We start from the raw sequence: 24390 nt of genomic DNA on the forward strand, positions 1-24390 counted from the left end.
CCGTACGGTCTTAGACCGTTCGGTTCTCCTTAAAATAACTTAAGAATGGAATTCTTTCATTTGGAAAGAACTCTGCTCGAGAACGTGCGTTCCCATTTGAATGTCTGAGCGTTCGGTTTAGCTCAGCGGTATGTAATACTTTAAACTTTAAAAATACGTAACGTTCGGTATTATACCGAACGTTCGTTCTAAATGGCGCTCGGTCTCATACCGAAGCGTTCGTCCTAAATAGCGCTCGGTTTCATACCGAAGCGTTCGTCCTAAAGAGCGCTCGGTCTTGTATCGAACGTTCGTCACGATTTACTTTCGGTCATCTACCTAGCGTTCGCCTTGATGAAGCGTGCGGTCTTAGATTGAACGCTCGTCCTTATCTTCGAATCCTTAATGAACGTAAATAGCGTTCGTCCAAATGGTTAGTAAATGTATATTGGCGCGTTCGGTCATTTACTGGCAGTCGATCCCTTTTAAATAAAAGGTTCCCAATGTAGCTAAGTATTCATATTGATATCCCTTAGCCAAGTTGAGTCAACCTGACCTCTTGGTACTTAAAAATATTCTGAAAATGATTTCATTATTTTGGAGTCTTCCTGATTGTTAAATGGATTCTTCTAAATCTGGCTCTTAACGTTCGTCCTCTTCCTTCAGAAAGTTGAACGTTCGTCTTTTTAAGAGAGTGGAACATAGAATGGAAATGTTACAAATATGAAATGGTAAGACGTTTGAACACTATATTAAATGGTTATACGATTATGGAATTTGAACGAACGTTCCAAGGAGGAACATCTCAGATGTGTTAAATGTTAAATTTGGTAAAGTATGAACATGGATAAGTTAAGACTCGCTGTCCATCCTGATATTCCGTGATACTCATCTTCACGTAGAAGGGGGTAGTCATGTGTGGGAATGGCAGGAGGTCCTTAGTCCATCACTTAGCATGGGCGACGGACTAACCTCGAGTGGCAGCTGATTAGGTATATCCCGGCTATTACACCACTCGTGTGCAAGGACGCTTGTAACTACATGGTTCATACAGTCCGGACGGTCTGTTATATATATATATATATATATATACATATTTCTATGTTATTCTATGATAAGTTACCTGTTGTATGTGTGTATTGAAACGTTAAATGTACGTGTTAATTGTATGAATTAAATAATATAAGCTTACCCTTGCATATTTCCGTTGTGTTGTCTCATGTCTATGTACGTTCGTCTTGTCTTGCAATGATCATCCATGTGGATGTGAGAAGATGGTGGTGCATCTCTTGAAGAATTACTGGAAGAAGAAAATTTGGAAGATGCAAATCTGGTTGAAGTGGAAGTAAAGGCCGAGCCTTAGAGCGCTCGTTAGTTTAGTAATGTGAATGTTAGATTAGTTTGGACGTTCGGTTAAATATTTTGTAAAGCCGTTCGTCCTAATTATCCCTGATTCTATTTTGACGCATACGTTATTTTATATCTAAGAACGTTCGTTCTAGGTTTCCTTTGTATGCGTTTTATGCGCGTTTCTTTTGTACTGAAGCCGTTCGGCTCTGGAACTTCTTTTCAGTATATAAAGACTGCTTGGTTTTACTGTTAATTGTAATTAATTCTGTAATATAGTAATTACTGTATTTTGGGATGTTACATTAGTGGTATCAGAGCAGTTTTGTTCTTCTAAGGACGCTGTAGGTTATGAGTGCATTGCGTTTTTGCTGTGTGCTTATTGTGTGTTTAATGAGTTATTGTTTTAACTCTTAGACTTAACTAACGATCGTTTTTCTCTGATCCAGAGAACTAATGGCGCCTAGACTCCCTCCTCCTCCTCAACCGAACGAGTCTGATACGTCCAGCAACACTAGGTTGTTGGAAACCGTGGTTGAAAGGCTGCATCAACAGAACACAACGTTACTGGAGCAGAACGCCACATTGATGCAGCAAAACCAGGCCGCTATGCAGAGTTTGGAGGCCTCTCGTGCCAACTCTGAAACAACACAAAGGCAATTAATGGAGATCCTAGCTGCTACCAGACACACCCCGGGAGCGTCCTCTTCAAACGCTGCCCAACCTACTGCTGAGTGGAGTTTAGAGAGCTTCCTTCAGCATCACCCAGCTAAATTCAGTGGAAAGGGTCTCCCGGACGAGGCAGACCAGTGGTTAGGGGACATGGAGAGAATTTTCAACGCCAAGAGGTGTCCGGACGAGAACAGGTTGGCGTACACAGAATACTTGTTGACAGGGGAAGCAAGCCACTGGTGGGCGAGCACAAGAGCCATTCTGGTAGACGCTCAACGCCCTATTACTTGGGAAGTATTCCGTAGTAAATTTTACGAGGAGTATTTCCCTGATAGCGTCCGGTTTGCGAAGGAAGTAGAGTTTTTGCAACTGGTTCAAGGAGGGATGTCGGTTTCGGAATACACCAACAAGTTCAAGCACCTTGTTCGGTTCAATACGATGGCCACCAATGAGGAGTGGCAGTGTAGGAAATTTGAGAACGGACTGAGGAGTGATTTGAAGGTATTGATATCCAGTTTGTGCATTCGGTCTTTTCCCAATATGGTTGAGCGAGCCAAAGTGTTGGAGAAGAATATGGCTGAAGCGGAACGACAGAAGAAACAGCAACAAGTGAATCGAGGACCGATCGTGTCCAGGGGAAGTACCGTTCAGAGAAGACTACCTGACGCTCGTCCAAGCCAAACCACTCCTGCAAGTGGATCACAAGCAGTCGTTCCTGTCGGACAGTCTGGACAAGGGAACGTTACTTGTTTCCAGTGTGGAGGGCCGCATTATAGAAATTCATGCCCTCAGCTGATGGGAGGAAAGCACTGCAATCTTTGTGGAAGGAACAAACACTTAGATAACGAGTGCAACTTGAGCGGACGTACAGTGACGAGACCACCTAATGCTGGGAGGAACCAACCGAGAGGTGGTAGAGCACAAGCAGTGGGTCGCGTGTATGCCATAACTGAGGCGGAAGCAACTAACTCAGGTAACCTTATAACCAGTGAATGCTTGCTGCATGGAGTGTCCTGTCATGTGTTGTTTGATTCGGGGGCGACTCACTCCTTCATCTCGAAGGCGTGTGTTGAGAAATTGGGAATAGTAGAGAGGGATATGCAGTTCGACCTGGTGGTTTCTACCCCGGCAGCTGGAGAGATTTGGACGTCTACTGTATGTATTGGATGTCCTATTGTGGTTGAGGGGCGTGGTTATAAGGTGAATTTAATTTGCTTGCCTCTTCAAGGTTTGGAGGTGATTCTAGGAATGGATTGGTTGACCACCAATCGCATTCTCATAGATTGTGGGAAGAAAGAGTTGGTGTTTCCGGATGAAGAAGAAGAGGAATTTTCGGTAACGCTCGTTCAGTTAAAGGAGGATATAATGGAAGGAGCAAGCTGTTTTCTGATCATGACACATGAAGATCAGGAGTTCGGAGGATTGGGAAAAGAACGAACGTCCAGGGAGGGCAGTATTGAACGAACGGTCGTGGATGAGTTTCCAGACGTTTTTCCAGAAGAGATCCCTAGACTGCCTCCTGTTCGTGAGGTTGAGTTCACCATTGATTTGGTGACTACGGCAGCACCTATCTCAGTTCAACCATACCGGATGGCACCTGCAGAGCTGGTTGAACTTAAAAAGCAGATTGAAGAGCTGATGGAGAAGAAATTTATCAGGCCGAGCGTATCACCATGGGGAGCGCCTGTGCTCTTGGTGAAAAAGAAGGATGGCAGCTCTCAGTTATGTATAGACTACAAGCAATTGAACAAGCTGACCATCAAGAACAAATACCCGTTGCCAAGGATTGATGACTTGTTGGATCAACTGCATGGGGCAACGGTGTTCTCTAAGATTGATTTGCGTTCGGGATATCACCAAATCAGGGTGAAGGAGGACGACATCCAGAAGACAGCGTTCAGGTCTCGTTATGGACACTACGAGTACGTGGTGATGCCATTTGGAGTGACGAACGCTCCTGCAGTGTTCATGGATTATATGAACCGCATCTTCCGGCCGTACCTGGACAAGTTCGTGGTCGTTTTTATAGATGATATTCTCATCTACTCTAAGACCAAGGACGAACATGAAGAACACTTGAGGGCAGTACTAACCGTGTTGAGGGAAAAGGAGTTATATGCAAAACTGTCCAAGTGTGAATTCTGGATGAAAGAGGTGCAATTCTTGGGACATGTTGTGTCCGCTGGAGGGATCTCGGTAGATCCAGCGAAGGTACGAGCGGTCATGGAATGGGAACGTCCGCGTTCGGTCACTGAAGTAAGGAGTTTCGTTGGTCTCGCGGGCTACTATAGGCGTTTCATTGAAGGGTTTTCTAAAATAGTAGCACCGCTGACGCAGCTTACCAGGAAAGACCAACCGTTCGCGTGGACTGATTTGTGTGAGGAGCGCTTCCAAGAGTTGAAGAATAAGTTGACGAGCGCTCCAGTATTGATCATCCCGGACACGTCCAAGCCCTTTGAAGTATACTGCGACGCGTCTCATCAAGGGTTGGGCTGTGTGCTTATGCAAGAGAAGCGAGCGGTGGCTTACGCGTCTCGTCAATTGAAGAATCACGAAAGGAATTACCCAACACACGACCTGGAGTTGGCAGCGGTCGTTTTTGCGCTGAAGATTTGGAGGCATTTCTTGTACGGATCCACGTTCCAAGTCTTCAGTGATCACAAGAGCCTCAAATATTTATTTGATCAGAAGGAGTTGAACATGAGGTAGAGGCGTTGGTTGGAGTTCTTAAAAGATTATGACTTTGAATTACTTTATCATCCGGGAAAGGCTAACATAGTGGCGGACGCCCTAAGCAGAAAGGCAGTTCACGTCTCGGTGATGATGGTTAAAGAGCTAAGTTTGGTGGAGAGTTTCCGAGACCTAAGATTACAGTTCGACCTGGGAGCGAACGTTATTAGATGCTGTAATCTTAGAATTTCCAGTGACATCTTTGACCGTATCAAGATAAAGCAACGAGAGGATGAAGAATTAGTGAAGATATTAGACGCGCTCGATACTGATCAGGCCAAACATTTCAACACTGGAACGGACGGCTTATTGCGTTACATGGGTCGGACGTGCGTCCCTAATGATGGCGAGCTGAAGAGAATTATTCTGGAGGAAGGTCATCATAGTCGTCTTAGCATACATCCAGGTATGACTAAGATGTACCAAGACCTTCGGTGTTCGTTCTGGTGGCCTGGAATGAAGAGCGATGTCGCTCGTTTTGTAGCGTCATGTCTAACCTGTCAACGAGCGAAGGCGGAACACCAAAGACCTGGCGGCCTATTGCAGCAATTGGAGATTCCAGAATGGAAGTGGGATAGCATATCCATGGATTTCGTGACCCATCTACCACGTACGGTCAGGAATCATGACTCGATTTGGGTGATTGTGGACAGACTAACGAAGAGCGCCCACTTCCTGGCCGTGAACTTGAAGACGTCGATGACCAACTTGGCTAAGTTGTATATCCAGGAGATCGTTCGCTTATATGGAGTACCTTCGAGCATCATTTCTGACCGAGACACGAGATTCACATCTCGGTTTTGGCAATCTCTACAAGGTGAATTAGGAAGCAGACTACAGATGAGTTCAGCGTATCATCCGCAAACGGACGGCCAGTCTGAAAGAACTATCCAGACGTTAGAAGATTTGTTGAGGACGTGCGTCCTAGATCACTTAGGCGCATGGGATGAAGTCTTGCCACTGGTGGAGTTCACGTATAACAACAGTTTCCAGGCGAGCATTGGAATGGCACAGTTTGAAGCACTTTATGGGAGGAAATGTCGAACGCCACTTTGTTGGTTCAAGGAAGGAGAGAACGTGCTAACTGGACCTGAGCTTATCCAGCAAACGACCGAGAAAGTCAAGCAAATTCAGGAGAGGTTGAAGACGTCTTTGAGCAGGCAGAAATCTTATGCTGATAAGAGGAGAAGACCGTTGGAGTTCGCTGCTGGAGATCATGTGTTCCTTCGACTCAACCCAATCACTGGTGTAGGCCGAGCCGTTCGTCCAAAGAAGCTGTCTCCCAAATTCATTGGACCATACCAGATTCTGAGAAAGATTGGACCAGTAGCCTACGAACTTGCCTTGCCTCCTCAACTATCAAACCTTCACCCAGTTTTCCACGTTTCTCAACTTCGGAAGTATATAGCGAATCCATCACATGTACTGGAGTTGGAGAACGTTCAGCTTCGTCCAGACCGAACGCTGGAGTTACAACCAGTACGTGTAGAAGACAGCCGCACCAAGCTACACAAAGGGAAGAACGTTCGTTTAGTGAAGGTGGTGTGGGACGCTAAAACTGGAGATTCAACGTGGGAAGTGGAGGATGCTATGAGGGACTTGTATCCTCACTTATTTACGGGTAAGTTCTAAATTTTCGAGGACGAAAATTTTTGTAGTTAGGGAAAATGTGAGACCCTAAATAATTAAACTCTGAAATACATGTCAAATCAGAATTTAATTCCTTTTTATCCACTCTGCCGTGCCTTGAAAGACACGCCCATCATTTTCCCAGGGCATTAAAAACGCACCAATCACCACATGCACACACGCCACCTGTCGCGGGAGAAGCTTCCATTTCAGAGTTTGATGTACAGGTGTTGGCTTGGGAGACGTTCGTTCATACGAACGTGAGTTTAACAAAACCAGATTTTTGAAAAACTCTCTCTCACCTGCATCACTCACCTTCTTCCTCACGAACCTCAACCCTTCATCTCCTCCAACTTCTCTCTAGAAACCCTTAACTTCTCTCTACTGTAAATCTCACACCTCTTCTCCGATCACGTTTACAGCACCATAGGAGTGTTCGTCCAGCTGTGATCTTCCTTTTGGACCGAACAGAATTGGAATCCAAGCTGGTAAGTTCCTTCTCTAGTAGTTGTCCATTAGGGTTTCATGCGAAACCATACTCTCGGTTCATGCATGGACTATATCTGAGCCATCTCTGATTTTGATGATTAGATCAAATGAAAGTGTTAGTGAAATTGAGGGTAGAGCACTGTAAGAGACAAACCCAACTTTTGCATTAGGGCGTGCACTGCTATCCAGGTAAGGGAAGCTTATATGTTTAATTTATACCTGCCTGCTGTATGATCTGAGTTGCATGTATGAAAAGTATGATGTTTGATCTATTATGAACGTTCACTGATATCGGATATGAATTCTGGTTTGTTCTGCATGTTAGTTTGATACGTATGAATGATGGATGAATATTATAATGTATGAGTTATTAATGTGATGATTGTTGAATGTGAATTAATCTGGAAGTGAAAGTTATAAAGTTCATAAATTTGAGAATCATATGAAGTATAAAGTATAAGTTAAAATGTTGAAATCTGGAAATTTGTTAAGGTTGAGAAATCTGAAACTTAAATCATTTCCCTTTGATAAATGACGCTCGTCACCGTACGGTCTTAGACCGTTCGGTTCTCCTTAAAATAACTTAAGAATGGAATTCTTTCATTTGGAAAGAACTCTGCTCGAGAACGTGCGTTCCCATTTGAATGTCTGAGCGTTCGGTTTAGCTCAGCGGTATGTAATACTTTAAACTTTAAAAATACGTAACGTTCGGTATTATACCGAACGTTCGTTCTAAATGGCGCTCGGTCTCATACCGAAGCGTTCGTCCTAAATAGCGCTCGGTTTCATACCGAAGCGTTCGTCCTAAAGAGCGCTCGGTCTTGTATCGAACGTTCGTCACGATTTACTTTCGGTCATCTACCTAGCGTTCGCCTTGATGAAGCGTGCGGTCTTAGATTGAACGCTCGTCCTTATCTTCGAATCCTTAATGAACGTAAATAGCGTTCGTCCAAATGGTTAGTAAATGTATATTGGCGCGTTCGGTCATTTACTGGCAGTCGATCCCTTTTAAATAAAAGGTTCCCAATGTAGCTAAGTATTCATATTGATATCTCTTAGCCAAGTTGAGTCAACCTGACCTCTTGATACTTAAAAATATTCTGAAAATGATTTCATTATTTTGGAGTCTTCCTGATTGTTAAATGGATTCTTCTAAATCTGGCTCTTAACGTTCGTCCTCTTCCTTCAGAAAGTTGAACGTTCGTCTTTTTAAGAGAGTGGAACATAGAATGGAAATGTTACAAATATGAAATGGTAAGACGTTTGAACACTATATTAAATGGTTATACGATTATGAAATTTGAACGAGCGTTCCAAGGAGGAACGTCTCAGATGTGTTAAATGTTAAATTTGGTAAAGTATGAACATGGATAAGTTAAGACTCGCTGTCCATCCTGATATTCCGTGATACTCATCTTCACGTAGAAGGGGGTAGTCATGTGTGGGAATGGCAGGAGGTCCTTAGTCCATCACTTAGCATGGGCGACGGACTAACCTCGAGTGGCAGCTGATTAGGTATATCCCGGCTATTACACCACTCGTGTGCAAGGACGCTTGTAACTACATGGTTCATACAGTCCGGACGGTCTGTTATATATATATATATATATATATATATATATATATATATATACATATTTCTATGTTATTCTATGATAAGTTACCTGTTGTATGTGTGTATTGAAACGTTAAATGTATGTGTTAATTGTATGAATTAAATAATATAAGCTTACCCTTGCATATTTCCGTTGTGTTGTCTCATGTCTATGTACGTTCGTCTTGTCTTGCAATGATCATCCATGTGGATGTGAGCAGATGGTGGTGCATCTCTTGAAGAATTACTGGAAGAAGAAAATTTGGAAGATGCAAATCTGGTTGAAGTGGAAGTAAAGGCCGAGCCTTAGAGCGCTCGTTAGTTTAGTAATGTGAATGTTAGATTAGTTTGGACGTTCGGTTAAATATTTTGTAAAGCCGTTCGTCCTAATTATCCCTGATTCTGTTTTGACGCATACGTTATTTTATATCTAAGAACGTTCGTTCTAGGTTTCCTTTGTATGCGTTTTATGCGCGTTTCTTTTGTACTGAAGCCGTTCGGCTCTGGAACTTCTTTTCAGTATATAAAGACTGCTTGGTTTTACTGTTAATTGTAATTAATTCTGTAATATAGTAATTACTGTATTTTGGGATGTTACAGTAGTTGAGTATTAATATATCATAATTTCTTACCCTGAAACAGTGAGATGATTGAACATACCGTCTGAATAAACGTTAGCAAAAGTAGCATAATTGCAGCCGTAGTAGATGCTATTTTCCAAGGAGTGTTGAAGTACTCGTGTATGAAGATAGCCTTGTACTTGTTGCGAGGATTTTCATAGAATTCATTTAAGCTATTGCAGATGGAGAAATAGTGTGAATTGAAATCTGGGATGCTAAGTTGTGAGGTGAGATTATTAAACATTGTAGCCACTTTATTAGCATCACCGGTCCAATTGACAATAATTTTATTTTCAACAAGTATGTTCACATCTTCTTCAGTGTTGATAAGAAAATCTAGAATCACTACATATTGAGTAATGATGTTTGTAGTAGAAAGGTGACAATGTTCATATGCCATCATATTCCTGAACAAAAGTTCTGTATTGTCATGTATATTCAAGATTGGCATGCTCAACACTCCATATTTAGAATAGGTCAAATCAACAAAGCTTGTATTAGGATTGACCTCGAACTTAAGACCTGCCTCCATTAGTTGGCTTGCACTGTATACATGTTTAACTTCTTTGCATCGCTCTAGTTTTTCAAGACCAAGTTTTGGTGATGATATTATAGTAGATACTAACAAATCAGTGAAGTGTTTTGGACTCTCTTTTGGACGCATGTTTCCGAAAAGTCTGCTTTCAAAATACTTTAAAGTAATGTCAAGAAAGTTCTCATTCATACCAGTGAGCTTGTGAAGTTCTTCAAGAACACAGAAAGGAAGTTGATTTTCCAGTAATAGCAAGTCAAGGTCAATATAGCCTAGCATCCGTGGTTTTTGCATCAAACGGTCTTTTCCCTTCCAGTCACTGTGTCTATGCAATCTTAGAAAAAGTTCAATTATGAAGCAAGCATCAACTAAAATCATCTTTAAGAAATCATCATTAGATTCAATAGTCTCTGCATAACAACTTTGAATGTTGCTTTCTTCTAACTCTTTCATTTTCACAACCAAATCTCTCATGTTGGTTCGATCTAGAAATCCCTTGAGATACTTCAGTTTAAGAGTTTCCATTGACTGAAAAATGTTGTCTTCTTTTCCAACGTCACGTACTTTGTGATAAGGGCCAATTGAAACAATTTGAGGTGTGTAGGCTTTGGGATTATATTCACGAATATTTGGGGGTACCCTATAAATGCATTGCCTGTGGAATTCATCCATGTCTGGAGCTTTCACATCTTGAAGCATCTCTGTCCATTCTCTCTCTAAACTCTGTATTTCACCCGCTAAATCTCTCGATCGTCCTCCCATTTGGTTAAATTCTGTAACGTGAAAGTTGATATATATTGACTACAATATTAATAAATTGGATAGATAACCAATTTAATTCCTAGATGTTACCTCCTTTCCTTGATAGAAATTGTGAATATCTCAGTTTGGTCTCTACATTAATATAATTACTGACATTGAACTATTAATCTAAAGAAATTTCTGTAATAGTTAAAAGATTACGTAACATGAATTTTATAATTTTAGGGACTGTTCATATACTTTATTTAATAACAAAAATAAGTGACAAGAAACAGTATGACAAAGAGATTGGATGTTATACTTTTTATTATGTTAAAAAAAACGATTTGGCATACCGCATCTAGAAAAATCATGCAAAATTTTACTTGACACTAAATAGTTAAATTCAAAATTATAAGCTTTGATAATCTAAATTTAATATTAATTAAAATCATTTTTAAATTTTGAACTTTCGAAAATATTGTAAACATTTTTTTGGGTTTTAATATTGTATACATTCACTAATTTTAATTATTTTAACATTGTTATGTCTAATTAAAATATTAAGTTTTAAAATAATTTTATTTTAAAATAAAGAGTGTTCGTGGTAATTAATATTAGAAATAGTTGTCAGTAATTAACCTTTTTTAACATAACAACTTTGCAAATATACTTTTAAATTGTCATGCAACAATTTATTTATTAATATGCTAAAATGAAAAAAAAAAGAGTAATTATGTAACAAGAATATCATCATGTATTGCACACTATACGAACACAGTTTAAGAAAAGATGGACTATAATTAGCATTTATCAACTATAAAATACAGTTCCAATATTGACAATTTCATTGATGCTAAAGCAGTAGATACTTAAAGGATAAGAACTGACTAGAGAAAAAAGAAGGAACCTACCTGAGTTGGTTTTGTTGAGATTAGAAGGATGACAAACAAGGTTGTGATGAGTGAGGAGCAATTAGCAGGTACTTGTATTATATTTATAATCTGAAGATCTGGTTGGTGTATTCAGTCATGCAATGGCAGAGGTACTGGAAAACAATCTGACTATATATTACAGAAAATTCGTGTATAAACGCGTGAATGGATAGCTATACAGATTCATTGACTTCATCGAAGGAACTAATTCATGTTGACTTTTCTTATCACACACAATAGATTTCGCTTTATGAGTAAGAGAAATTGCACCAGCGGTCAAAGAATTTTGTATGACTTTGTATATATAATAGTGAGACAATTTCTAAGGCTTATTAAATGTACATCCGAAATTTTAATGAATATCTCAACTACCCTATTAATATCTCAACTACTGGAAAGAAAAAAAATATAAATTTTATAGGATATATGATGATGTAATTGAAGAAGAAAGAGTCACTTTTAAGCTAAGGTGCTTATACATAATTTATGTGATACTAATAATTTCAAACTAAATTAATTAATAAATTTAAGGAAAGATTTAATTAATAATTAATTAATAAACTAAAAAATATCTCTTAAATTAAGTCATATGATGGTCAAATTGATATAATAGATTAGAAGAACAGGAAGTTAACTTCCCTCCAAATTTTGAAGTCATATATAGCAAGTGTGATGGAAGCGCTTGAGGAGATGAGACCGATTGAAGTTGTGCGAGCGTGATCCAGATCCTCGAGGCTTCCTCAACGAGAGAAGACACAACAGGATGATGATTTGACACAAGATCCAGAGAGAAACTATGAAACTGAAGTGCAATTATCTTCGCAAAAACCCTAAACACTAAAGGAAGGGCAAAGACCGAGAGAGAACAAACAAGAAGTGAGATCGACTTATAAAAACCCTAGAAAAAGGGGAAAACATAAAATAACGCGATTAATCGGTTCAAAAAAAAGATTGAAAGGTGAATAATGAAGATCAAAAGGATTAAAGGTGTTTAATCGGTAGAAAATGGAACAATCAGTGAAAGTGGTGAGAAATGAGGAATCAATCGGTTAAATGAAAGGAAAGACGAACAAATGTGTAAACCTGTGAAGAGATTGATGCTTATGAAGGAGAGGTGGTGGATCTGTGAGAGAATTGCTTGACGGATGAGGCGTTCTCGAGAGAAGGAATTGGTGCGTTGGTGATGTGGTAAGGATGCTGACGCATGCGCGAGGATGTGTATTAAGGCCTCAGTGTATCGTATCAAGTAATAATAATTGGTAAGACCAAGTATCATTTTCCAAGAGACTCACGACACTAAACAATCATGTGATTTCTTAACTAATTAAGACTTTCTAAAAACAATTTATATTTTTAAATGCAAAAACAAGAAGGTAAATATGAATGCACCACTAGTACAAAAACAGCATATTAGGTCGGTTATTATTGGCTTTTAACGACGAATTCGAGTCCGACGTCATATCTAGTGACGTAAAGTTTACGTCAAACATTATTGGGCGACGTTACTCGAACAATTTGACGTCAAATGGATCGAGACTTGACGTAATTCTAACGTCGATTTTGTACAATGACATGAGGTTACGTCCACTAATAAAGAGAATGACATCCAATATTTGAATAAATATTAATATTTATATAGTAAGATTTGTCGTCTAATGTACGAGAGAACTAACGTAAAGTTGATGTTGCTGTGGAAGATAATGGATGTAATATTCATGTCGAAATTCAAAGAGGACGTCAATTTTTGAGTAATATTTGAATAAATATTTATATTTAAAGGAATATTTGACATCAAGTATAAGGGGAAGGACGTAAGGTTAACGTCGAACGTATCGATATTTAACGTTACTATCATGTATGAACGTTGAACGTGTCGATATTTGACGTTACTATCATGTATGAACGTCGAACAATGTATACTTTGACTCTACCGTCAGTGTTATTTTTTTTTTTACATTTCATTCGGTTTAGCTTATTTAACCAACCCTAAAATACAGAAACCAGTTTTCCAATTCATATATATTCATAGAATTAATTAATTTAAACCATGCTATCATCAATTCATCAATTCCAATTAAATAGTAAAACTAAAAGACGCTAATGCTAACATCAAAACTTAAAAGAACCCATTTTTCCGTTCATCTATTCATAGTATTCATCTATTCACAGTATTCATCTATTCACAATATTCATCTATTCACAGTATTCATCTATTCACAGTATTAATCTATTCACAATAATCTATTAACAGTTTAAAAGTTACACAAGTAAGCAAATGCTACTATCATGAAAGGAAAAACCTAAAGCTATAGCTATTTAAAATGTTTATTCAAATATTATGCCCAATCCTCTCTTATCGTCTTTATTACTGGAGGGGACAATGAAGAGGTAGTGTTGAACCGCTACAAAATAAAATAAACTTTACTATTATATTCATTTTAATGTCAAAAGTTTATTGATATTTGTAAGATTTTCAAATGTAAATTTCTACCTCAGTCCATTCCCCTCTGATATTTGCTCGGATGGTTGCCTTCATCCATGACATGATGTAGTAGCCACATGCCCAGGAATCATTATGCTTATTACAGTAAACATATGAAAGAACTTAGTCAAATGTAATGGTTTAAATTTGACCACGAAAATTAAAGGTTAAAGATCAACGAATTCCAACCTTAGGATATACAATTTCAAGTTGTTGTCCTCTAGTCCTAGTCACAAATCTAAAAAATTTTGAAACATTAGAAACATAAGTTAATATATTAATATCATAATGAATTGATAAGAATGAATGTAATACTTGCGTTTGTATCAAGGACTTCAACTCCGCTTTCATCTTCCTATGAAGAGAACAAAACCATACAACTTGTGCTTTTTTTGGAACGATCACCATGAGTTGCCAATGGCCCCTATCATGTACCAACAACTAGTGAGTTTATTGATTAAAATTTGATAAAAGCTGACAATATTGGGAAACACATACACATCAATGTATAGCGCGATATATATATCTCTGTTAGACTTAGTCATCCATGTTTGAATATATGATTTTCTGGAATCTAATGTGTTTCCAGATGATTGAATGGATTGAGGTTCAAGAAAGCCATAAACTGACACCCGACCTGATTCTACTACGATGGTGTCCATGTACGTGTAAGAATAAAGTTAAGTATATTTATTAAAAAGTAATAATACTAATATACAAATTGGAAAATAACAAATAAAAACTTACATGAACCACAGTTGTATGCATGAAATGTTCAACATTTTTTCTCCACTAATGATCTCATATGCATCATCAAAATTAATATACAATGGTACATAGCACTCTAGGCCAAATGTTCTTAACTCCCACCGCAACTCTACCGGTCCTTTTGTCAACTTATTTAATCTCGAGATCAATATGGATATAGGAACATGGTCTTCAACTTCCTCACGAGCCTCAGTCACAGGTTGAGAAATTGGTTGTTTCTCAGGACGGTAGACTTGCAACTCACATTTACAAAAGTTAGGAATCATTTGATTATAACTTGAAGATTTAAGATAATAAAAAGAAGAATATAATACCACTGGTGGGCCAAAATATGGCATCATCATAGCCTTAGGCCAACCTATAAATGTGCCTAAGGCCTCCCCACGAATTGGATTTCAGATGTAGGCACTGGCACTCGAGCCTAGGGGTCTCTTTGATCATCAATCATTACCCGCGCGTGAGTGGGCAATAAAGGAGCACCATGAATGGTCTGTCCTCCTACAATCTGTCGTCCCACGGCCACTACGCGCAGAGGATCCTCATCAACCAAAAACTCATACTGAATATTGTAATCAGTACGATCTGCAGTAGAGCATGATCCTTTGGTGCTCACACGAGGTGCTACTAAGAGTTCCTGCCTACCTTATGCCACAAATGTGCCTTGACTCTGTTGGTCAACCAAGTCATCCTGGATATCATAATGAAGTTAGACACATTAAAAAGCTTGTTACATAATTTTTTATGAACTATGGTAATTAGTTAAAAGTTTCCACTTACAATTCTTTGGGATATCTCCTGAGCAGACTGGGATGTAAACTGGCCATTAGACTTTGTCTGTGCAGCCTTCCACAATTCATGTCTAGCTGGTGGAGATGCTAGATCAGGTGACTCAAGACCTAACTCCTCAGCACGATGTTTTCTCATCTTTTTCTCTAGTAACGCATAACCACCATGTGACATTATGTGTGGTGTATCCTTAAGCTTCTCCCTTTGCTGGGCGGCTATCATTTTCACCTATTAAAAAATGAAAATCATTAAGCATAAATCAAAAATTAACATCTTGTGTGACTAGAGCAAAATATTAAAAAACATACATGCCACTCATGAGTAAGTCTAGATTCTTTAAACTACACCCACTCCTCCTCAGTTATTTTATATTTTGTACAAGAAGTGTCGTTTTGTTTAAAGCCAAAGACGTATTGATGTGTCATTTTCGTCTTGAAGTCTCTCCACGGGACTGCAATAAGGGATAAAATCTTCTTCCTTATCCTCTCATCATTAGGGATATCCCAATTTTCCTATTAAAAACAAAATTAATGTTAAAGCATGATCAACAAAAATAAGTCAATGATGGAAGTAAAACATCTTAAATATACCAAAATATCTTGCTATAGTAGATTTTTTTCAACCTCTGAGACATCATCCCAACAGGTAGTGACAATACGGACATGATATCTTGCCATCATGCCCAAGTAACTCCTGAACGATGTTGCATGTGCCCAATAGGCACAAATGTTCGGGGATCAAACTCCACCGTCAATGGTTTATCATTAACCCGACGGGATGTGACATCAGGCATTTGAGTCACAAATCTACCACCTCCTCCCATCGGACCTGATCCAGAGCTCATCATACATGTTTAGAAAGTGTTAGTAAATTATAGTTATAACAAAAAAAAAATTCTACAAGTAATTAAAACAATGTTAAGACACCTATTTATCCCATATGCCTTCGTTGTGATCACATCAAGTTGCATGTATTTCATCGGGTACATCATCAACCTTATTTTCAATGGTTCTTGATAAGAAGGAGCTTGTCTCAAGTATAGCTAAAGAGTCTTCATCATCAGTTGTGTGCATGGCTCTCCCTTCCAATACCACTGACCATATATGATTCACTACGTTAGTGACATAAAATATTTGTCTTGTTTGACTAGCCATAATAAATGGTTCATCCGTGTAACTCATTTTGTTAAGATCCACCAAAGTGAATCTCAGGTCTTTTGTCACCACACTAGAATTACTGTCAACCAATTACTTGAAAACTAGAACTCTAAAAGTGACAATCAATTTCCCAAATTTCTTGTATTATTCCAAAATAACTTATTGATGTTGTAATTGGATACTTATCCTTGGAAATAGAAAAGTGTACAATCTCAGCTTATAGGGTAACTCCACTATTTTGAACTCTACTTTTATCGTCTTCCTCCTTTGAATAGAACAAGTAATTGTTTATGTAATGGTCACCGAAAGTGATCACATCAGTGTTAGGTCCACGAGCTACTCTCAATAGATTTTCAGAAACATTCTTTGTCGCATGAATCTTTTTCTTAAACCAAGCTAAAAAGGATTTGTTATGTTCATTAAGTGTCCACTTTTGACTCATACGTGGATGCGCTGACTTAATTTTATCACTGTGTTGTGAAATGTAAGGAATAACATCCTCTGTGTTGTTTAAAATGTACAAATGAGCTTGATTATCTTCTTTTCCACTTACACTTGCAATCCTTACTCCTCGAACTCCCTTTCCTTCACGTCTGTTTTCATGTCTTTTCTTTGGAAGTCCTATTGGGTCATAACTTGGCATATAACTTAAGCAGAATTCAATGGCTTCCTCGGCAATGTAGCGCTCTATAATCGAAGCTTTTGGTCTCAATTGATTCTTAACATATCCCTTTATGATCTTCATGTTTCTTTCAACCGGGTACATCCACCTCTAGAAAATCGGCCCACATATTCGAATTTCTCTCACTAGATGGACAATTAAATGAACCATGATATAAAAAAATGAGGGTGGGAAATACATTTCCAATTGGCACAATAGTCTGATGGCCTCATTTTGTAAATCATCTAACTGTCGAGGATCAACAACTTTCTTGCAAATGGCATTGAAAAACAAACTAAAACGTGTGAGAATACCTCTAACAGAGGCAGGTAATATGGCTCGAATAGCTACTGATAAAAGTTGTTGCATTAAGACATGACAATCGTGAGATTTTAAACCAACTAACTTCAAATCTTTCATAGAAACAAGGCTAGTAATATTCGACGAATAACCTTGTGGAACCTTCACACTATGTAAACATTGACAAAAAAAATTGTTTTTCTTTTTTTGAAAGAGTGTGACAAGTTGGAGGAAGATAGGTGCGTCTTCCTATGGATTGCGGATGTAACTTAGAACAGATTCTCATATCAACCAAGTCTTGTCGTGTTTTCACTTCATCTTTTGTCTTTCCTTTAACGTTTAGTAAAGTCCCAACAACACTATCACATACATTTTTTTCAACATGCATCACGTCTATGCAATGTCGCACATCAAGTTTACACCAATATGGAAGATTAAAGAATATTGATCGCTTTTTCCAAATGTTTTTCTTAACGGTTGTCAACACTCAATTTTGTCCGGGTTGTAAAAAATTCTATTTTTATTGGTTATTTATTATTTTCTTTTTTTATTTTATTCTATTTTTATGTATTTAGATCTTTGCTTTTAATTCAATTTCTATTTTATTTCTTATCTTCAATTTGTTTTAATAGAGTTAATTAATCAAAATAATTAAAAAATTGAAAAATAAAGTTAAAACTGAAAATAATTAAAAAAATAAAATAAAATTGAAATAAGAAAATAAGAAAACGTGGGAAATGGGATGGAATACGTGTCTAGGGTGAGGGGACCAGGTGGTTAGGAAAGGATTTTTCCCAAGATCTTGGGGGGGACAAAGGGGTGAGCGGAGGATTTTCCAAGGATTTTGGGGCAGGATTTTGTTGGGGGTCAGAGGGGAAAAAAGGAGAAAAAGGGGGCACACGAGGGACGTTGGGGGGGAGGCGATCATCCAGTCACAGAAGCATATCCACCATTGGCACCGGAAAAGAAAGACAAAGGCCAAAGGAGGAAGGAGGGGAAGTCACCGGATTCTCGCAGCAAGCAGCAGCCTTAGAGCTCCGAGAGGTAAGCATCTTGCTCCCCTGAGTGATCATGTATGTTTACGGTATAACTGCCTTTTATGTTTATGCCATTTTGCTGATGCTATGGTGAGTCTGCCACATTCCCCATTTTAGAATCTTATAGCATTCGTTTATCCTCTTCCTCTAAGCATCCATCTTCATCCTTTCTTGACACTGAACCTCCAACTCCTTTCATCCATATTCACCCACTGCCACGAGACATATTAATACCCACGGCCAATACCAACACCTCACGGTCACCACCTATCTTCACTAACTACACCATTAACTAAAAAAATCAAAGTCTGTCTTCATTGCTCTGGCAACAAACAACACCAAAACAGATTCAAATCACCAAATGAGAAAACCTAAACACAGAGATAAGAGAAATTGGTAGAACAATCATCTGCCATGCTAGCAATGGTGGCTGGGAGTTCCGCCGGCGGGAGTTAGGGTCGAGCAAAGGGGAGTGCCGGTGACGGCGTTTCTATCCCAGGCGTAAAAGGGAGACCCGTGAGGATATCTGCGAGCAGCGAAGGCATTTCCAGCATTAGCGTTTGCCGCCGGTGATGTCTCTGGTCCAGCTATAGGGCGCGAGGTGCCGCCGGCGAAGCCAAGACGTGTTCTGGTTGGGGCGACGGTGGCCGGTTATAGTAGAGGCGACGGTGAGTACGTGGTGCAGAGTGGAAGACCTTAGGTCTGTATAGAAGGCGCGAATTGGAGAGTGAGAAATGGGGATGAACCTTCTGAACCCCTAGAAAATTCTAGGTTAGAAATTATTCCACTGGGCCTGGCCCAGAAATGAGCGTACGTCCGGGAACCTTGGGCCTCTTTTGAAGCGCTCGTTACTTAGCGCTCGTTCGCCATCTCCCCACAACGAACGCTCGTTATTTAGCGTCTGTTCGTCATCTCCCCCACAATGAGCGCTCGTTATTTTGCTTTCGTTCCAAGCGTTCGTCCACCATCTCCCCCACCACGAACGCTCGTTATTTAGCGTCCGTTCGCCATCTCACCACAACGAACGCTCGTTATTTAGCGTCCGTTCGTCATCTCCCCCACAATGAGCGCTCGTTATTTTGCTTTCGTTCCAAGCGTTCGTCCACCATCTCCCCCACCACGAACGCTCGTTATTTAGCGTCCGTTCGCCATCTCCCCCGCAATGAACGCTCGTTATTTAGCGTCCGTTCGTCATCTCCCCCACCACGAACGCTCGTTATTTAGCGTCCGTTCGCCATCTCCCCCGCAATGAACGCTCGTTATTTAGCGTCCGTTCGTCATCTCCCCCACAATGAGCGCTCGTTATTTTGCTTTCGTTCCAAGCGTTCGTCCACCATCTCCCCCACCACGAACGCTCGTTATTTAGCGTCCGTTCGCCATCTCCCCCGCAATGAACGCTCGTTATTTAGCGTCCGTTCGTCATCTCCCCCACAATGAGCGCTCGTTATTTTGCTTTCGTTCCAAGCGTCCGTCCACCATCTCCCCCACCACGAACGCTCGTTATTTAGCGTCCGTTCGCCATCTCCCCCGCAATGAACGCTCGTCCACCATCTTCCCCACAATGAGCGTTCGTTATTGAGCCTTCGTTCTCAACGTCCGTTCGTCATATCTCTCGACGAACGCTCGTCATTCAGCTCACATTTCTAAACGTCCGTCCGTCATGTTCCCCAATGGACGTTCGTCCTCTCCCCCAACGAACGTTCGTTCTTTACCTAACGAACGCTCATTATTCTGAATCTGTCCTTAACGTCCGTTCAGCCATTTTCATTTCTTTTGTTTATTTATTTTATTTTTTTATTTCTATTTATTTATTTATCTTTTTCTCTTATTTTGTTCTATTTATTTTAAACATCTATTTAGCCTTAAATATATATGTAATAATACAATATTTTAAATAAATAAATTTACAAGAAAAGTTTTAAAGGTTTAAGCGCACGTGTGACCGCTCGCGTCGTCCTTTTGCTAAAAACCTCTTCTTCTTTTCTTAAATAAAATTTCAAAAATACGTTTTAAAGGTTTAAGCACACGTGTGACCGCTCGCGTCGTCCTTGTGCTAAAAACCTCTTCTTCTTCCTTAAATAAATTTCAAAAATACGTTTTAAAGGTTTAAGCACACGTGTGACCGCTCGCGTCGTCCTTGTGCTAAAAACCTCTTCTTCTTCCTTAAATAAATTTACAAAAATATGTTTTAAAGGTTTAAGCACACGTGTGACCGCTCGCGTCGTCCTTGTGCTAAAAACCTTTTCTTCTTCTTAAATAAAATTTACAAAAATATGTTTTAAAGGTTGAACACTTGTGTGATCGCTCGCATCGTCCTAGTGTTCGATACCTTTCTCTCTTATTTATGTAATATTAAACGAGGGTATGAGTGCTCGTGCGATCGTCCGCATCATCCTAGCACTCAATACTTTTTTAGTTTTCCTAAATAAGTAAATAACGGTATGAGTGCTCGTGCAAAGGGAGATGTGTGCAGCCTTATAATCCTCATTGTTTCTTAATAAAATCCAACACCTTGTATATATCTTTATACCGTTTTTATACACCTTTTTCTTTTCTTTCTTTCTTTTTCTCATGCATTTTTATGGTCTTGTCACTGGTTCTAGTCAGGAAATTATAAATTTGTGACTAAGCCTTTGAGATAAAATGGAAATTAACATGAGATCTGAAGTCAAGGGGGGTTCAAGTTCAGACATTTTAAAGGAAAGGATAGCCATTGAAGTAAGGGAGGGTAATATGGATGGCCTGAGAGAACTGCTGAAGAAAATGGAGACAACCCAAAAGGATGCATTCAGGAAGGAGTATGGGAATTTGTTGAGCCTGTTAGAGGTGGAAGTTCAAACACCGGCCATTACTCTTTTAGCCCAGTCTTATGAACCACCATTGAGATGTTTCACTTTCTGGGATTTCCAATCGGTGCCTATGGTAGAAGAATTCGAGCAAATCTTAGATATACCTCTTGAAGGAAAAATTCCCTACAACTACCTTGAGCAGTATATTCCTATCTTGCAGTTAACGAGGATCAGGAAAGTACACCCAATGAAGTTGGAAAGCAAGTTCACAATCAAGGGCAAAGTGAGGGGCCTTCCTCAAAGATACTTATGGGAATACCTACATCGTTTGGCTTAAGAGGAAAATTGGGAGATGTTTACGGATGTACTAGCTCTTCTCCTCTATGGTGTCATGCTTTCTCCTAAATGTCAAAAACCTCGTCAATTATGCCGCTACGAACGCATTTGTGGGATATAAAGAGCGTTGTGAGAATCCAGTCAGTGCCATCTTGGATGAAGTTTATGGGACCCTTAATCGTTGTTACGAACTTAAGGGGGGAAAGATGTTATGTTGTCTACCAGTGTTGTATATGTGGTTCATTTCCCGAGACGCCTTAAATTCCCCGTACCCCACGGACTAGTTATTGCAGAGTAAACAGAAATTCAAGGAGCAAATGAATGGGTGCGGCTTTGCGCAAGCTTATAAAGAGAACATTAATGGCGTGTCCCTTGGCAGCATAGATCGCAGATTATATATCATTGCAGGAGCTAAAAACGAGCTTGGAAGAGTCTCCAACAAATTATAGAGATGAATCAACCACAAGGCACGCAGAAACGCTCGTCACACATGCAGAAAACGCTCGGCGCAAGAGTGACGCCAAGCGAACGTTCGTCCAGCTCTCTGAAGACGACGCTCGTCCTGGAGCAGAAGAGGACGCTCGTTTTGAAGACGACGCTCGTCCTAAAGCAGAAGAGGACGCTCGTTTTAAAGACGCTCGTCCAGATGACGTGAAAAGAGGACGTTCGTCCAGGACTCTTAGAGAGGACGATCGTCCAGGCAGAAATGGACGCTCGTCCTGAAGCAGAAGAGGACGCTCGTTTTGAAGACGACGCTCGTCCTGAAGCAGAAGAAGAGGACGCTCGTTTTGAAGACGCTCGTCCAGATGACGTGAGAAGAGGACGTTCGTCCAGGACTCTTAGCGAGGACGATCGTCCAGGCAGAAATGGACGCTCGTCCTGGAGCAGAAGAGGACGCTCGTTTGAAGACGACGCTCGTCCTGAAGCAGAAGAGGACGCTCGTTTTGAAGACGCTCGTCCAGATGACGTGAGAAGAGGACGTTCGTCCAGGACTCTTAGAGAGGACGATCGTCCAAGCAGAAATGGACGCTCGTCCTGGAGCAGAAGAGGACGCTCGTTTGAAGACGACGCTCGTCCTGAAGCAGAAGAGGACGCTCGTTTTGAAGACGCTCGTCCAGGTGACGTGAGAAGAGGACGTTCGTCCAGGACTCTTAGAGAGGACGATCGTCCAGGCAGAAATGGACGCTCGTCCTGGAGCAGAAGAGGACGCTCGTTTTGAAGACGACGCTCGTCCTGGAGCAGAAGAGGACGCTCGTTTTGAAGACGACGCTCGTCCTTGAGCAGAAGAGGACGCTCGTTTGAAGACGACGCTCGTCCTGAAGCAGAAGAGGACGCTCGTTTTGAAGACGCTCGTCCAGATGACGTCACAAGAGGACGTTCGTCCAGGACTCTTTGAATGGACGATCGGCGAGTAGAAGAGGACGCTCGTCCAGTGGGATAAGAGGGCGCTCGTCCAAGATTTAGGACGTTCGTCCAAGCCAGAGAATAGGACGCTCGTCCAAATTTCAGTGAACGCTCATCTGCTTTCGATTTTTCCACGGGCGCAACTTTTGCTGATGTGTCTATTTAATCCAGAAATACGAAGGGCTTACGGTCTTTGGTTCTTTGGAGATGCATCTCACTTAGAGGAGAGCTTGGAAGGCTGCTAGGACTCGTGGGAACACTCCCTTTTCCCTCTTGGTTTCTTCATCTTCTTTCATGGCCATTTTATGTTGTGAGGAATGAACTTTTGCTAAAATGCTTCATCAAGTTAAGAACGCTTGGGGCAATGTTGTTCGCTTCGAGGAAAGGCCCAAGATCATGGAGTTTTGATGAAAGTTCCCTTAGCCAATAGATCACAGAGAGGGTTAAGACAATCAAGTTGTCATTCAATGTAATTTCTCCAGACCCAAATTGTGAAAAGTAATTTCACACTGCTGAGCAACGTGTGAAAGCAGCAGTGGGAAAACTAGAGAAGAAATGTCACCGAGCTAAGAAAAAAAGGCATCAAGAATTTGTAATTCATATGAAGAAGCATATTGTTGAACAAAGGGGAATTGAAAGAGAAGTCTCTCATAACTAGCTTCCCTCGCCAGTGAAGCCATTGAAGGTGTTCTAAAGTTATTAACTAATGTTGAGTCCGCAGTGTCGATCTTTAACTTACCTAAGGGGATTGAAACATTCCTCAATTGCTGCAGGGAACTTATCAGAGAAATGAAGAATGTTATGGCTAAAGCCCGAGATGGTTGACCAATACGTCCTATGTCTCACGTCTTGGGAACTTCTGAATGATGAACCACCTTATTGACTTTGTTTCATGTTAATTTCCAAATTACACCGGGGCAATATTTTTGCAACTTTATAATTTCTGACTAGAGTATTTGAACTACATTGTCTCTTCTTTTTCTTTTCATTTTTATTTTCTTTTTCTTAATTTGTTTCATCTAAAAAAAAAAAACTTAAAAAAAAAAATACATTTAAACATCCAAGGTACCCTAAAGGACTCGAACCAGTCACCAAATCTTAGAGAACCAAGGGAAAGTTCAAGAAAGGATGAAAATTGATATCAACCAATTGAAAGAACAAATGAGTTGAATCCTAGAGCTTCTGAATGTCTTACAAAGCCTTGTAGATTCGCGCGCATCATGAGCGCAACAAAGAGTTCCAAGAGCACAAACTTTCCCTCCTTATGGTCTCCCCTAGAATTACATTACACCCTTGGGAGTGGACTCGGGACAACTTTGCATTCAAAAGGCCGAAGAGAACGCAGTTGAAAGAGGAAAGAAGCTTGGGGCACTTTCATGGTCCCTACCGAGATGATTCAACC

The 24390-nt window shown here is 40.1% G+C and overlaps 3 protein-coding genes across 4 annotated transcripts; 1 reads left to right on the forward strand and 2 right to left on the reverse strand.

Moving 5' to 3' along the window:
- The first annotated feature begins 1935 nt into the window (after positions 1 to 1935).
- LOC148200452 (uncharacterized) lies at positions 1936 to 6360 on the forward strand. Its single transcript, XM_088112955.1, has 4 exons — positions 1936 to 2971; positions 3281 to 3663; positions 4768 to 5057; positions 5889 to 6360. The coding sequence occupies exons 1-4, from the start codon at positions 1936 to 1938 to the stop codon at positions 6358 to 6360; spliced, it is 2181 nt and encodes a 726-aa protein (XP_087969081.1).
- Positions 6361 to 8545: 2185 nt separating this feature from the next.
- On the reverse strand, positions 8546 to 12476 carry LOC124826633 (UPF0481 protein At3g47200-like). 2 transcript variants are annotated; one of them, XM_088111782.1, is made up of 3 exons: positions 12352 to 12476; positions 11248 to 12105; positions 8546 to 10365 (listed from the first exon to the last, which is right to left on the reverse strand). In XM_088111782.1, exon 3 carries the CDS (start codon positions 10352 to 10354, stop codon positions 9059 to 9061), a length of 1296 nt encoding a protein of 431 aa, XP_087967908.1. In that variant the 5' UTR covers positions 10355 to 10365; positions 11248 to 12105; positions 12352 to 12476; the 3' UTR covers positions 8546 to 9058. The 2 variants fall into 2 exon arrangements, with proteins under 2 accessions (XP_087967908.1, XP_047155508.1); XM_047299552.2 differs by having other exon boundaries at positions 11248 to 12468.
- Positions 12477 to 13741: 1265 nt separating this feature from the next.
- Positions 13742 to 14532, reverse strand: LOC148200453 (uncharacterized). Its single transcript, XM_088112956.1, has 5 exons — positions 14500 to 14532; positions 14249 to 14418; positions 14085 to 14174; positions 13930 to 13988; positions 13742 to 13872 (listed from the first exon to the last, which is right to left on the reverse strand). Exons 1-5 carry the CDS (start codon positions 14530 to 14532, stop codon positions 13742 to 13744), a joined length of 483 nt encoding a protein of 160 aa, XP_087969082.1.
- Between the last annotated feature and the right edge of the window lie 9858 nt (positions 14533 to 24390).

This window comes from Vigna umbellata, chromosome 4 (genome assembly GCF_029865625.1).
Source record: "Vigna umbellata cultivar VRB3 chromosome 4, Vumbellata_1.0, whole genome shotgun sequence".
Classification (NCBI taxonomy): domain Eukaryota; kingdom Viridiplantae; phylum Streptophyta; class Magnoliopsida; order Fabales; family Fabaceae; genus Vigna; species Vigna umbellata.